Genomic DNA, 13,922 nt, shown 5'->3' with positions numbered 1-13,922 from the left:
GTGCTGCAAAAGGAATATAATAAAGCCCAGCATTATAATTAAAGTAATTATGAACGAGGGTATCTTGGGCTGTACGCCTTCTAAATAAACTAGGCAGGGTTGTGTTTATCCCAATACAGAGAGGGGAGGGAGTAAATGCCTCCCATCTGTAGCCTCAGGCCCAGGCAGCTTCACTACCTAGCTAGTAGTCCCTGCTCCTCTCCTCTTTTGTAATGAAAATGTGTTTGTTTTTTGGTCAGATGGATGAGTAAACTACCAGGAAACTATAAATTAGCTGTTAAAAAATAAAAACACCCATGAGTCCATTTGGAGCCCTTCCTAAACCAAAGAGAGAGGGTTTCTGAGAAAACAGTGTATATTCTTACAGCTATAATGAGAGACTGGGGGATATATTGCCAGTGGAGTTGGGAGCTTGATGCGTTCTCTCCACCCAGTTTTCAATCACCAAATGGCCAGGTATTATTTAGGGCCCCCTCTGCTTTTCTTCCAGCCCCCCTCTCTACACTACTTGGGAGTGCATCACCTTCCTCATGCTTCCCTGCTGGGTGACTGATTGCTTCAGCTGTTCACAAACAATCACGGCAGAATTATTTGGTCACATTCTTTTTGTCATGGGTGGAAAACAAAATTGCTTATTACGTGGAAATTGTCATGTTTTATGCATGTTCCTTTAAAAACATTTTTTTTTTGCTTACTCTTCAGTATTTGTGGCTTGTTTCTCTTTGAGGAGGATTGGGTTGAAAAGGCCCTCCTCAAAATGAGAAGTCTTTAAAGGAGACAAGTCATTGAATGGTGGGGCCGCATGGGAAAACTGTTTCCCAGTGGATTCCTTGAACTGTGAGATCTGCTTCCTGTACTGAGGTTTGTGGCACTGTCAGTCAAAGCAGAAAAGACACTGACACTTAGTAGAGGACTCAAAACCCAGAGCTGCCATGGCTACCCTAATTCAGACTCTCCTCAGACATAGAGGGGTTTAGAGGCACTATACAGAGAGAGGGGTTTAGATGGAAATGTTGGCCATTGCTGAAAGTTTTTTAAAGGTTATCCCTTCCAACTTTTGGGTTTGCTAATATACCCTGTGTTCTATCACTTCATGCAATTCCTGTCTGTTGTCACGATCAACCCTTCACTCACTCCGTCGGTCATATCAGTGGGGGGAGACTGGCCACCAAGAGAGTGGTCTTTCTGCTTACGCCATCTCCCTGCTTTCACTGGGATCTCTGTGCTGCACTCAACCATCACTCTGGCGAGAGCAGGAAATCCCAACAGTCATTCACGCGGCATATTGCTTCCTATCTGGAAGCCAGAGCAGGTTCTATAGACTGGAGCCAATGAGTTCAGTTTTTGGAGGCAGTCCTGTGCTCATAGACTCAAGCACTTTTTTGTTGTTGTTCAAACCCTGTGTTGCATGCTTACTTCTCGGACAAAATCCCTTTCATGATTTTGTGTAATTAAGTTGATTTTCAGGGTTGTCAATCAATTTTTCCAAATGGTTGGAAGAAAGCATGCCAGCAGGACTATTCCAGCTGGGTTGCTCTCTGAAAATATGGTCCCTAATTCATCTTAATCCAACCATGGAAGCAGAAGGATTATCTGAGCCACAACTTCCTCATGGAAAGCTTACTACTGTGGTTTGACTGACTGTCTATTCACCTGTATTTTTAGTTACACACAGATATCCCTTAATGAATGTAAATCGTGATGGAATGACTGTAGACAATGTTAATTTAGGTCCCACTGTGACACAGGGTATGCATTTAGATGACTCTTGATTTTGAAATGCATAAACTAGACGTTGGCCTCAATTAGACATTGACTCAATGCTTCCCACTTGATTCTCCGATTTTGGAAGAAATAAAAAAAATAAGGGTATGCAAAGTATGTCTGCTCCTCAATAGTGAGGCCAATGCTGCAACTTGTTGCTGTTTGTGATCCCAATTGTAATCATAAGACTGGATTGACTTCGCTCCACAACCGCGACAAGTCAATGGGATATTTAAGAGCCGTCTGCAGCTAGATTGATAGCTGGAATGTTGACATAGCCTTATCAGCTTGATAGACTTTAGGAGGGAAAAAACCTAAGCAAGATCATGACCCCACACAGAGTGTGGTGGACCCCTTTTATGTTTTAGCCTGTCTCAATTAGATAGTTGTGGCCCATCCCTAAATGCTGCTGCTTCTTCCAGTTCCCCCCTTCCCTTTGGTTTTTGAGGAGAAAGTTGATCCTACCCTCTGGCCCCTTTTTACTGCTGGGATTAAGGACATGTCAGACATGTGATCCAAGAAATACCTTTACTAGGCTCAACTGGGGTCACCATGGCAACTGGCACTAGATCCTGCTGCTGCAGGCCCCCACTTGCTCTCTCTCCTTCTCTCTTGTGTACACGCTCTTGCTCTCTCTCATACTCCCTCTCCCCCTTATTGTTTAGAGCCTTTGTTGAGATGGAGAGAGCGCTTAATGTTATACTGAGGGTATGGTATATAGTATGGGTGTGGTCCCTGGTTGAAGAGCCTAGTTTATGCTACATTGTACAGTGCATTCGGAAAGTATTCAGACCCCTTTTTCCACATTTTGTTATGTTACAGCCTTATTCTAAAATCGATTTAAATAACATTTTTCATTCATCAATCTACACAAAATACACCATGACAAAGTGAAAACAGGTTTTTAGAAATGTTTGTACATTTATTACGAATAAAAACAGATACCTTATTTACTTAAGTATTCAGACCCTTTGCTATTATACCTCAGCTGCATCCTATTTCCATTGATCATCCTTGATGTTTCTACAATGTGATTGGAGTAAACCTGTGGTACATTCAATTGACTGGACATGATTTGGAAAGGCACACCTGTCTATATAAGGTCCCACAGTTGACAGTGCATTTCAGAGCAAAAACCAAGCCATGAGGTCGAAGGAATTGTCTGTAGAGACCCGAGACAGGATTGTATCTAGGCACAGATCTTGGGAAGGGTACCAAAATATTTCTGCTGCATTGAAGGTCCCCAAGAACACAGTGGCCTCCATCAATCTTAAATGGAAGAAGTTTGGATCTACCGCCTGGCCAAATTGAGCAATCGGGGGAGAAGGGCCTTGATCAGGGAAGTGACCAAGAACCTGACGGTCACTCTGACAAAGCTCCAGAGTTCCTCTGTGGAGATGGGAGAACCTTCCAGAAGGACAGCCATCTCTGCAGCACTCCACCAATCAGGCCTTTGTGGTAGTGGCCAGACGGAACCACTCCTCAGTAAAAGGCACATGACGGTCCGCTTGGAGTTTGCCAAAAGGCTCCTAAAGGACTCAGACCATGAGAAACAAGATTCTCTGGTCTGATGAAAGCAAGATCTTTGGCCTGAATGCCAAGCGTCACATCTGGAAAGAACCTGGCACCATCCCTACGGTGAAGCATGGTGGTGGCAGCATGCTGTGGGGATGTTTTTAAGCGGCAGGGACTGTGAGACTAGTCAGGATCAAGGGAAAGATGGAACTGTACAGAGATCCTTGATGATAACCTGCTTCCAAGTGCTCAGGAACTCCGACTGGGGTCGAAGGTTCACCTTCCAACAGGACAACAACCCTAAGCACACAGCCAAGGCCATGCAGGAGTGACTTCGGGATAAGTCTCAATGTCCTTGAGTGGGCCAGCCAGAGCCTGGACTTGAACTCGATCGAACATCTCTGGAGAGACTTAAAAATAGTTATGCAGCAACACTCCCCTTCCAACCTGACAGGGCTTGAGAGGATGTGCAGAGAAGAATGGGAGAAACTCCCCAAATACAGGATTGCCAAGCTTGTAGCGTCATACCCAAGAAGACTCAAGGCTGTAATTGCTGCCAAAGGTGCTTCAAAGTACTGAGTTCCTCTGTTCTGGATCTGGGGACTGGGAAGATACCAATTGCTTGAACAGACAGTTTGGTACCTTTTCAACACCTCGCACAAAGACCAATAGTGATGCAGTCAATCTCTCAACTTTGAGCAATGAGATATTGACATCCATACCACTGACATTTGCTATCCGTGTATACCTACAGTGCCTTCAGAAAGTTCATACCCCTGGACTTATTCCACATTTTGTTGTTACAGCATGAATTCAAAATGGATTAAATAATTTTTTCCCTCACCCGTCTAGACACAATACCCCATATTGCTGAAGTGAAAACATGTTTTTAGAAATGTTTGCTTATTTATTGAAAGTGAAATACTGAAATATCTCATTTACACCCGAGTCAATAGATGTTAGAATAACCGTTTGGCAGCGTTTACAGCGGTGAGTCTTTCTGGGTAAGTTTCTAAGAGCTTTGCTCACCTGAATTCCAAAATATTTGCCCATTTATTCCTTTCTAAATTCTTCAACCTCTGTCAAATTGGTTTTTGATCACTGCTAGACAACCATTTTCAGGTCTTGCCATAGATTTAAGTAGATTAAAGTCAAATTTGTAACTCGGCCACTCGGGAACATTCACTATCTATTTGGTAAGCAACTCCAGTGTAGATTTGGCCTTGTGTTTTAGATTATTGTCCTGCTGAAAGGTGAATTCATCTCCCGGTGTCTGTTGGAAATCAGACAACCAGGTTTCCTCAAGGGTTTTGCCTGTACTTTGCTCCGTCTTTTTTATCCTGAAACTCGCCAGTCCTTAACAATTACAAGCAAACCCATAACATGATTCAGCCACCAATACGCTTGAAAATTTGGAGAGTGGTACTTAGTAATGTGGTGTATTAGATTTGCCCCAAATATAACACTTTGTATTCAGGACAAAAAGTTTATTGCTTTGCCACAATTTTTGCTGTATTACTTGAGTGCCTTGTTGCAAACAGGATGCATGCTTAGATAATGTTTGTTCTGTATAGGCTTCCTTCTTTTCAATTAGGTTAGTATTGTGGAGTAACTTCAATGTTTATCCATCCTCAGTCTTCTCCTATCACAGCCATTACATTCTTTAACTGTTTTAAAAGTCACCATCGGCCTTATTGTGAAATCTCTGAGGAGTTTCCTTCCTCTCCGGCAACTGAGTTAGGAAGGACGCCTGTATCTTGGTAGTGATTTATTTATTTTATTTTTTACCAATAGGTGCCCTTTGCGAGGCATTGTAAAACCTTGGTCTTGTGGCTAAATCGTTGTTTGAAATTCACTGCTCAACTGAGGGACCTTACAGATAATTGTATGTGTGGGGTGCAGAGCTGAGGTAGTCATTGAAAAATCATGTTACACACTATTGCACCCAGTGTGTGTTCAACTTATTATGTGACTTGTTAAGCACATTTTCACTGCTGAACTTATTTAGGCTTGCCATAACTAGGGCCCTATGAAATCCGTGTTATTTTTTTCCAAATTCCTTTTTTTCCTTTTTAATTTTTCTGAATTCTGTGTTTTATGATGTACAGACATTTTATCAGAAAGCGTGTCTAAAAATGTGAATGAATAAAACGTCAGCAATTTAATTTGTAATGATGCTGCAACACATTGCACAATTTTTTTATCAAGGCAAGTGTGTCAATAGTTCTAAGTGTTTCATTATAAATGGAAAAAGTAATGCAAGAGTCTAGGCAACATTGCAGCAAGCATTAAGCAAAACCTAGAAGTTATACTAATGTAAAAAAAAAAAAAAAACGTTGTATTCGTTGGTTTTTGTAAAATAAAGTGCTTCACATACGTTTTTAGTTATAAATGGAATAATGAGTCACGCAAGAATCTAGGCAATAATACAACAATAGGCAAAACCTATGGTGCTATCTTATGAGCTCCTATGTCTGCCCATTGTAAGTTTTCCATCTATCACAGACATCTCCATTGAAGTACATGATTGTCAGCCTCTTTGTGTTGAGCTCGGTGAGTGCCTCTCGCGTGTCTGTGAGTAGAGTCTTGTATTTGCTGAAACTCCTCTCAGTCGACTGAGCTGACTGGGAAGTAGATGTAGGGCACTGCCACTTCTGCAACTCTTGGGAATCTCGCACTCAGGCCCCTCCAGTAATCGGCAAGCTCCAAAGCAGGTGAGGGCTCCCTGGACACAGTGCTGATAGGCAATCCATTCTTCACTGAGCTCTGTTGATGGGCTTGCCATGGGTTTCAGTTGTGTGTAGGCTTCAATCTGCTTTTCCATGGCTGGGGCCTGCCTAGGATTGAACACCCTAGGCAACCTGTAGACCTCTCTGGCTGGATGTGTGTCCCAGTGCTTTGAGAAATTTGAAGGCCAAGTGGAATGCATCATGGAGATGGTCAAGCACCTACCCCTTCTCTCCAATCCCCATCTTTCTCAATAGCTCATCTGTCTTGGCACCATACCCACATGTTTTTGCCATTCCATTCACTAGGTAAGAGCCCAGATCCTCCATGACATTGTATGCAGACACTGCTGTGGGATGGTGGGTTCCTTCCAGGATTGACAGAGCTGTCATCAGTTTGACGCAGCCCTCTGAGATAAAGGTTAGCTTAACAGTGAGGGCCTGCACCTTCTCCTCTGTTTCCAGCTGGCTGAGGATATTTGTGACTGCCTGGGATGACTTTTCTCCCAACAAAAACTCTCTGTACAGATGAACATGCTCTGCATGTTACTTCCCTGCCTCAAAACAGCTATTCCATCTGGAGCTCACTGCTTCAGGAGGAGCCTTGGCCTGCACAAACTCCTTCATAATGAGGAAGCTCATCCATCTTTTCTTTCTGGCATGCTTCTTGAAGGAGACAGATTTCATCCATGTCACAAGTGATGCAACTTCAGCGAAGTATTTGTTGTTCTGCCAGGTCTCACCCACCAGATTGATGACATGACAGAGACCGGTTACATGGACACTGTTGGGCGTCACTCCTTTCAGAACTTCCTTGTATGCCTTCAGTCAGTAGGAGGCATTATCTGTGACCACTGCCCAGGCATCATTCAGGTTCAGATGGATGCTGGGGAGGGAGGCTAGTACAGCTGGGAAAACGTGGAGTAGTTTCATCTGTCCATGAAAATGACATCCACCAGAAAGTACTGGTTTTCAACACCTGCAATGAAAGTTAAGGAAAAACGAATTATGTTTCAACCAAAATAAGTGTTATTTAAATTGCAAGTATAAACACAATATAGATACAGCGATAGTTGGCTAGATGGAGAAGCAGACAGCTGCTGACATTATGCATCGTTATATTTCAACACGATAGCTCGTCGTTTGGAATATCACAATTTGCATGCGGACAATTCACATTGCAGAATGTAAATGTTGGCTATTGCAACGGTATATTAATAGGCTGTTAACTCACCAATGACGATGTTTAGAATGCTGCAATCCCTTGCATCAGTCTCGTCAACAACCACTGCAAACTTCTTCCCACGGATCTTCTGTAGAATGGCAGTCATGTTGGTTGAACACACGGGGCAGGTGAATTTGACTGAGACTGCTTTCATTTTCGGCAACGCTCCTCCCTGTTTGCAATACTTCACTAGAAACGGCTGTAGCTTTTTTAGCTTGTCAGACTCGGCGCACACAGCCACAAAGTCCTGAATAAATTCTCGTCTTGAATCTGCTGATGCGCTTGCACTAGTAATGGTTGTTTTGAAGAGGCATGCTTTGGCTAACACGGTGCTTTTCCTTGTTCTTCACATGAGCTTTACACTTTAAGTGGTCATCACACGTATTGTTACGGGTCCAATCAATAGTATGTTGACAGAATTTGTAAAACAGCTTATCGCCTGACTCATAATAGTCCGTTGGGTATTGCTCTGCTCTGAATTTAGGGGTTAGGGTCAAATTGTTTAGTTTTTTTGACGACTTGGCCGTCCTAGACGGCCTCTTTGACATGTTTCTCAGTGACAGCCAAGTTGTGAGGTGGAAACGGAATTATTTATCGAGGCCTACTCGTCTATAATTTTACAAATATAAAATAATTTAGGTTACTGCAATAATTAGGCCTACTTTTGATTTAAAAAGTACCAGATGGCTTGTCCTTATTTATAGACACTTTTTTTTCACCTCTTCCACACCAACTTTGCGGAACCTACAGTGCTTGTCTTTCATTATTTGGTCCGTTATGCATGAATATGAAGGCTCAGCATTTGTTGTTTGCATGTCATGCCTAAGGTTGCTTATCTTGTCAACAAAAAAAGTTATTAAAGTGGTTGGCAGTATCAAAGGGTTTTGTTATGAACAAGCCATCTGCCTCAATGAAGGATGGAGCTGAGTTCGCTGTTTTTTGTGCCTAGAATTTCATTTAAGCTACTCCAGAACTTTTTACTATTATTCTTTATATCATTTATCTTTGTTCCATACAGTTTTTCAATTAATCTATCCATGGGGATTTGGCTGTTTTAACAGTCACTTTCTTGATGGGCGCATGCCTATCAGCAGTTTCATAAATACTTCCAAGTGTGGCATCAGGTTGTTCCTCATTACACATATCAGACCAACAAATATTTTTCACATCTTTGACATAGGAATCACTGAAAAACCTCTTGTATGATCGCTTATACACAATTTCAGGATATAGCTATTATGGATATAGCTATTATGGATATAGCTATTATGATTTACTACATCCGATAGGTGTGGATACTGCTTTAGAGCAGATTTCTGCCGCGTTAGTTAAGATGTGGTCAATACACGTGGATGATTTAGTTCCTGTTTTGTTTGTTAATACTATGGTAGGTTGACTGAGCCTGAACTAGATTGCAGGCATCAGTTACAGATTGAAGCTTATTTTTGAATGGACAGCTTGATGACAACCAGTCAATATTTAGGTCACCCAGAAAATATACCTCTGTTGATATTATTATCGACCATTTCTCACACACAGTCGAAATATAAACTTTTAGCACTCTGGTCCATAGCAACTTCCTACAAGAATAGACTTTAAGTGAGGCTGATGAACCTGTTGCCATATTACTTCCATATATTCTGATATGAGATCCTCTCTCAGCCTAACAGGAATACTCTAAACATGTACCGAGTGTACAATACATTAGGAACACCTTCCTAATATTGAGTTACAGCCCCCTTTTGCCCTCAGAAAGGCTCACTTCGTTGGGGCATGGACTCTACAAGGTGTCAAAAGCGTTCCACAGGGATGCTGGCCCATATTGACTCATGCTTCCCACAGTTGACTGGATTTCCTTTGTGTGGTGGACCATTCTTGACAAGGCTTAAAAATCCTTCTTTAATCTGTTTCCTCCCCTTCACCTACAGTGATTGAAGTGGATTTAACAAGTGACATCAATAGGGGGATCATGGCTTTCACCTGGTCAGTCTGTCATGGAAATGGAGTTTAAAAAACATGTTTTGTACACTCTGTGTATATAGCAACACCACCTCCATTTGCATTTCAATATTTCCTGTATATATTTAAAAAGAAAAAAATATTTAATTTGACTAGGCAAGTCAGTTAAGAACAAATTCTTATTTACAATGACTGCATAGGAACAGTGTGTTAACTGCCTTGTTCAGGGGCAGCACAACAGATTTTTACCTTGTCAGCTCGGGGATTCAATCCAGCAACCTTTCAGTTACTGGCCCAACACTCTAACCACTAGGCTACCTGACATGGGCAGTCAATCCGGAACATTTCAAGAACTTTGAACGTTTCTTCAAGTGCAGTTAAGTGTAGCTGCACCATCAAGTGCATCCTGACTGGTTGCATCACTGCCTGGTATGGCAACTACTCGGCCTTCGACCACAAGGCACTACAGAGGGTAGTGTGTATGGCCCAGTACATCACTGGGGCCAAGCTTCCTGCCATCCAGGACCTCTATACCAGGCAGTGTCAGAAAGGCCCTAAAAATTGTCAAAGACTCCAGCCACCCTAGTCATAGTCTGTTCTTTCTGCTATCGCACGGCAAGCGGTACTGGAGCGCCAAGTCTAGGCCCAAAATACTTCTTAACAGCTTCTACACCCAAGCCATAAGACACCTGAACAGCTAGTCAAATGGCTACCCAGCCAAATGGCTGCCCCACCCCTCTTTTTTTATTTTTTTTAAACACGGCTGCTGCTCTGTTTATCTATGCATAGTCACTTTAACTCTACCTACATACTGCCTCAACTAACCGGTGCCCCTGCACATTGACTCTATACTGGTACCCCACGTATATAGCTTCGCTATTGTTATTTTACTGCTGCTCTTCATTTGTTAGTTTTATTTTATTGATTTTTTACTCTACACTTTTTTTCTTAACTGCATTGTTAGTTTAAGGGCTTGTAAGTAAGCATTTCACTGTAAGATCTGCACCTGTTGTATTTGGCGCATGTGACAAATAAAAATGTATTTGAAAAACCATGAAGTGCTATGATGAAACTGGCTCTCATGAGGACCGCCACAGGAAAGGAAGACCCAGAGTTACCTCTGCTGCAGGGGATAAGTTCATTAGAGTTAACTGCACCTCCTCAATGGCAGCCCAAATAAATGTGTCAGAGTTCAAGTAGCAGACATATCTCAACATCAACTGTTCAGAGAAGACTGCTTGAATCAGGCCTTCATGGTTGAATTGCTGCAAAGAAACCACTACTAAAGAACACCAATAATAAGAAGAGACTTGTTTGAGCCAAGAAACACGAGCAATGGACATTAGACCGGTGGAAATCTGTCCTTTTGGTCTGAGTCCAAATTTGAGATTTTTGGTTCCAACCGCCGTGTCTTTGTGAGACGCAGAGTAGGTGAGCGGATGATCTCCGTATGTGTGGTTCCCACCATGAAGCATGGAGGAGGATGTGTGATGGTGTGGGTGTGCTTTTCTGGTGACACTGTCAGTGGTTTATTTAGATTTCAAGGCACACTTAACCAGCATGGCTACCACAGAATTCTTCAGCGATACTCCATCCCATCTGGTTTGCGCTTAGTGGGACTATCATTTGTTTTTCAACAGGACAATGACACAACACACCTCGGCTGTGTAAGGGCTATTTTTACCAAAAAGGAGAGTGATGGAGTGCTGCATCAGATGACCTGGCCTGAACAATCACTAGAACTCAATGCAATTGAGATGGTTTGGGATGAGTTGGACAGCAGAGTGAAGGAAAAGCAGCAAACAAGTGCTCAGCATATGTGGGAACTCCTTCAATACTGTTGGAAAAGCATTTCAGGTGGTTGAGAGAATGCCTAGTGTGCAAAGCTTTCACCAAGGCAAAGGGTGGCTACTTTAAAGAATATAAAATACATTTTGATTGAACACTTTTGGGTTACTACATGATTACATGTGTTATTTGATAGTTTTACTGTTTTCACTATTATTCTACAATGTAAAAATAAAGAAAAACCCTTTAATGAGGTGTGTCCAAACTTGACTGGTACTGTATATTGAAAAAAGTCATATTTACATGGTTATTAAAATGTCACGCCAGGGTAAGTCTACACGAAACACAGCCCTTATTTTAAGTGTTTATAAAACCCCCCATAGGAGTAATTTTATGGTGGAAAAACAAATGTAACATTTTCCATGTTACCGCTAAGTTTTATGGGTATTATGACTCATACTGGGGTACTCTGAGACGAGAGCATGAGAATTTGTTTTGCTCAGTCATTGCAAAAAAGTGCTGAACATGTTGGCTCACTATTTAAGAAGAAGATGGAGAACAAGTTATAGGATGAAAAATACCTGAGTTTTGGCGCAGGTACATTTATACTAGAAATTTAGCATACGCTCGTATCCAGAGCAACATACAGTAAATGCATTAATCTACAGATAGTTAGGTGGGACAACCACATCACAGGCACAGAAAGTACATTTTTCTGTAAGGTAGCCATCAGTAGAGCCCGAGCTGGGGGGGGGGGGTGGCTTGATGGCACCACTCTGAGTGGGCAGGCCTTCCCCGGGAGCAGTTCAGTCTTGTTGAGCTTGAGGTGGTGCCCTGGGGTACACCAGTAGTGAGAGTACGTGGTGCAGACGCATCCTCTCCATGTCACCTGGTAGGAGCGGCCTGCCAGGTAGGATGTAATCCAAGAGCATGCAGAGCCTGAGACATCCAGTCCTGAGAGGGTGGAGAGGAGGATTTGATGGTTCAAGGTGTCAAAGGCAGCGGATAGATCTAGGAGGATGAGAACAGAGGAGAGTGAGTCAGCTTTGGCAGTGAGGAGAGCTTCCGTGACACAGCAGTCTGTTGATTGACCCCGTCTTGAAGCCTGACTGGTTAGGTACAGACGACTAGCTCTAACACTAGGCGTACATAGCAAATCGATACTTGGAGTCAAGTATCTGAATAAAATTGCAATATGTAACAATTCTCCCATCACTGCAAAGGATGCAGAAAATGTATTGTGACAGGTGTTTGTGCCAGACAATACCACTTGGAAAAGGCAAAGATGGCTTTTTCACTGTATAGCAAGTCCTTAGCCTATAGCTAAGGTTTAGACCACATTGTCCTCTAATGTTTTTCCAGCGTCTGGAACAGACAAATGTCCCCATAGACTCCCAGACAAGTTTAGCTTGATGGACAATGTGATGGACTATATGTCAACATAATTGGTTTACTCCCACCCCCTGGTCGTCTATGTAGTCGTAGAAAACAGGGGACTCAGGTGTCAAGCTCCCCTCCCCATTCCTCTAATCTAATTCCACCTTCCTCTCCCAAAGAGCTCCTTGCCAGCCTGACGATTGGCCCTTGACTAATTTGGGGTGCAATTGAATTTAATGGAGAGCATAGTCAGGGATTGGGTGGAGAAGGTAAGAGGCTGCAGCTCGATTTTCAGCAAACGCAAACAAGGGCTTAGATTCAATAAACCGTGCGTGAATGTGGATGATGGTACTTTCAGGGACATCGAGGAATGAGCTGCTCCCTTGTCTTTTTGTGATTCCTTTTATCATATAGCTGGGCACAAGATTATATGTCACAAGACATATGCCTTTTTATCAGTCAATTTGATTAGAACATAGATTGTTGCATCACAGTATGAGAGCTTTTTGTACATTTACCAAATGTCAGATATGACATGAACTATCTAGATTTTTGTACTTTTTTCCCTCAAGACATTTTCTTAAGACTGGTCATGTTGTAGATATTATATAATCTGTCTCCTGCTGTATACAGTTGCATACATTTTGATATGCATCTCCCAGTATCATATGAACAATTTTTTCTGTAGTTTTCCTATCAGCCCATTGACTAAAGGGATACTTCAGGAATTTGGCAACGAGGTCCTTTGTCTAATTCCCCAGAGTCAGATGAAATCGTGGATACCATTTTTATGCCTTTGTGTCCAGTATGAAGGAAGTTGGAGGTAGTTTCGCTAATTAGCATAATTAATGGAAGTCTATGGGTATCTGCTAGCAGTGTGTTAGTTGGAGCGTGCCTGCTTTTTTTTAATGTATACTATTGTACAGGAAGGTACTTAGCCCTCACTTTGCCCTGTTTTTTCCCCTAGTCGTCCCTGCACCACCTGTGAAAATCCAAGCGGAGCTTTACACCCTGTACCCTGGAGACCGACTGGAGCTGAAATGTAACACTGAGTCAGTCAACTGGACCAAGGACGACGCATTGGTGGTGGATGGGGAGCACACACGTTTACGAGACGGCCAACTGGAGATCGAGGGGGTGGAGCCGGCTGACTCGGGCCTGTACACCTGCGTCGCCTTTGGCAACCACAGCTCCTACTTCTCTGTCAATGTTACAGGTAAGGTTAAATATACTAAGCTACCACTGAGCGCTCAAATCACTGGTCCCGTAGAGAGAAACAATTAAAGGTATATCAATGCAGGGAAGCCCAAGTCCTATGACATATTTGTCCTCTTTTCCTATTCACCAGTTGATATCCTGGCATCCTCTGAAGATGAAGAAGAGGAGGATGAGTCTTCCTCAGAGGAGGCAAAGCTGTCTAGCAGTCAAAAGCTTTTGCGTAAGTGTCTCATCCTCCTAGTCCTACTACCTGTCAACATTTCTGTTTCCTTGAAATGGTAGAACAGAGCTTGGACCAGATTCTGCTCCTGTTGAGGTTAATGCCTTAAGCTTAACATAACAAAGCCCTA

At 42.6% G+C, this 13,922-nt stretch overlaps 1 protein-coding gene across 5 annotated transcripts in view; it reads left to right on the top strand.

Moving 5' to 3' along the window:
• LOC139576820 (fibroblast growth factor receptor 1-A-like) overlaps positions 1-13,922 on the top strand; it is a 44,977-nt gene that overhangs the window by 16,695 nt on the left and 14,360 nt on the right. For all 5 annotated transcript variants that reach the window (XM_071403330.1, XM_071403329.1, XM_071403327.1 and 2 more), the window contains exons 3-4: positions 13,322-13,570; positions 13,703-13,792. In XM_071403330.1, the coding sequence (XP_071259431.1) occupies positions 13,322-13,570; positions 13,703-13,792 (339 nt within the window). The remainder of the gene's footprint in view (positions 1-13,321; positions 13,571-13,702; positions 13,793-13,922) is intronic.

The sequence above is a fragment of the Salvelinus alpinus genome, chromosome 5, assembly GCF_045679555.1.
Source record: "Salvelinus alpinus chromosome 5, SLU_Salpinus.1, whole genome shotgun sequence".
Taxonomy (NCBI): Eukaryota; Metazoa; Chordata; class Actinopteri; order Salmoniformes; family Salmonidae; genus Salvelinus; species Salvelinus alpinus.
This window is presented reverse-complemented; position numbering and strand designations above follow the sequence as displayed.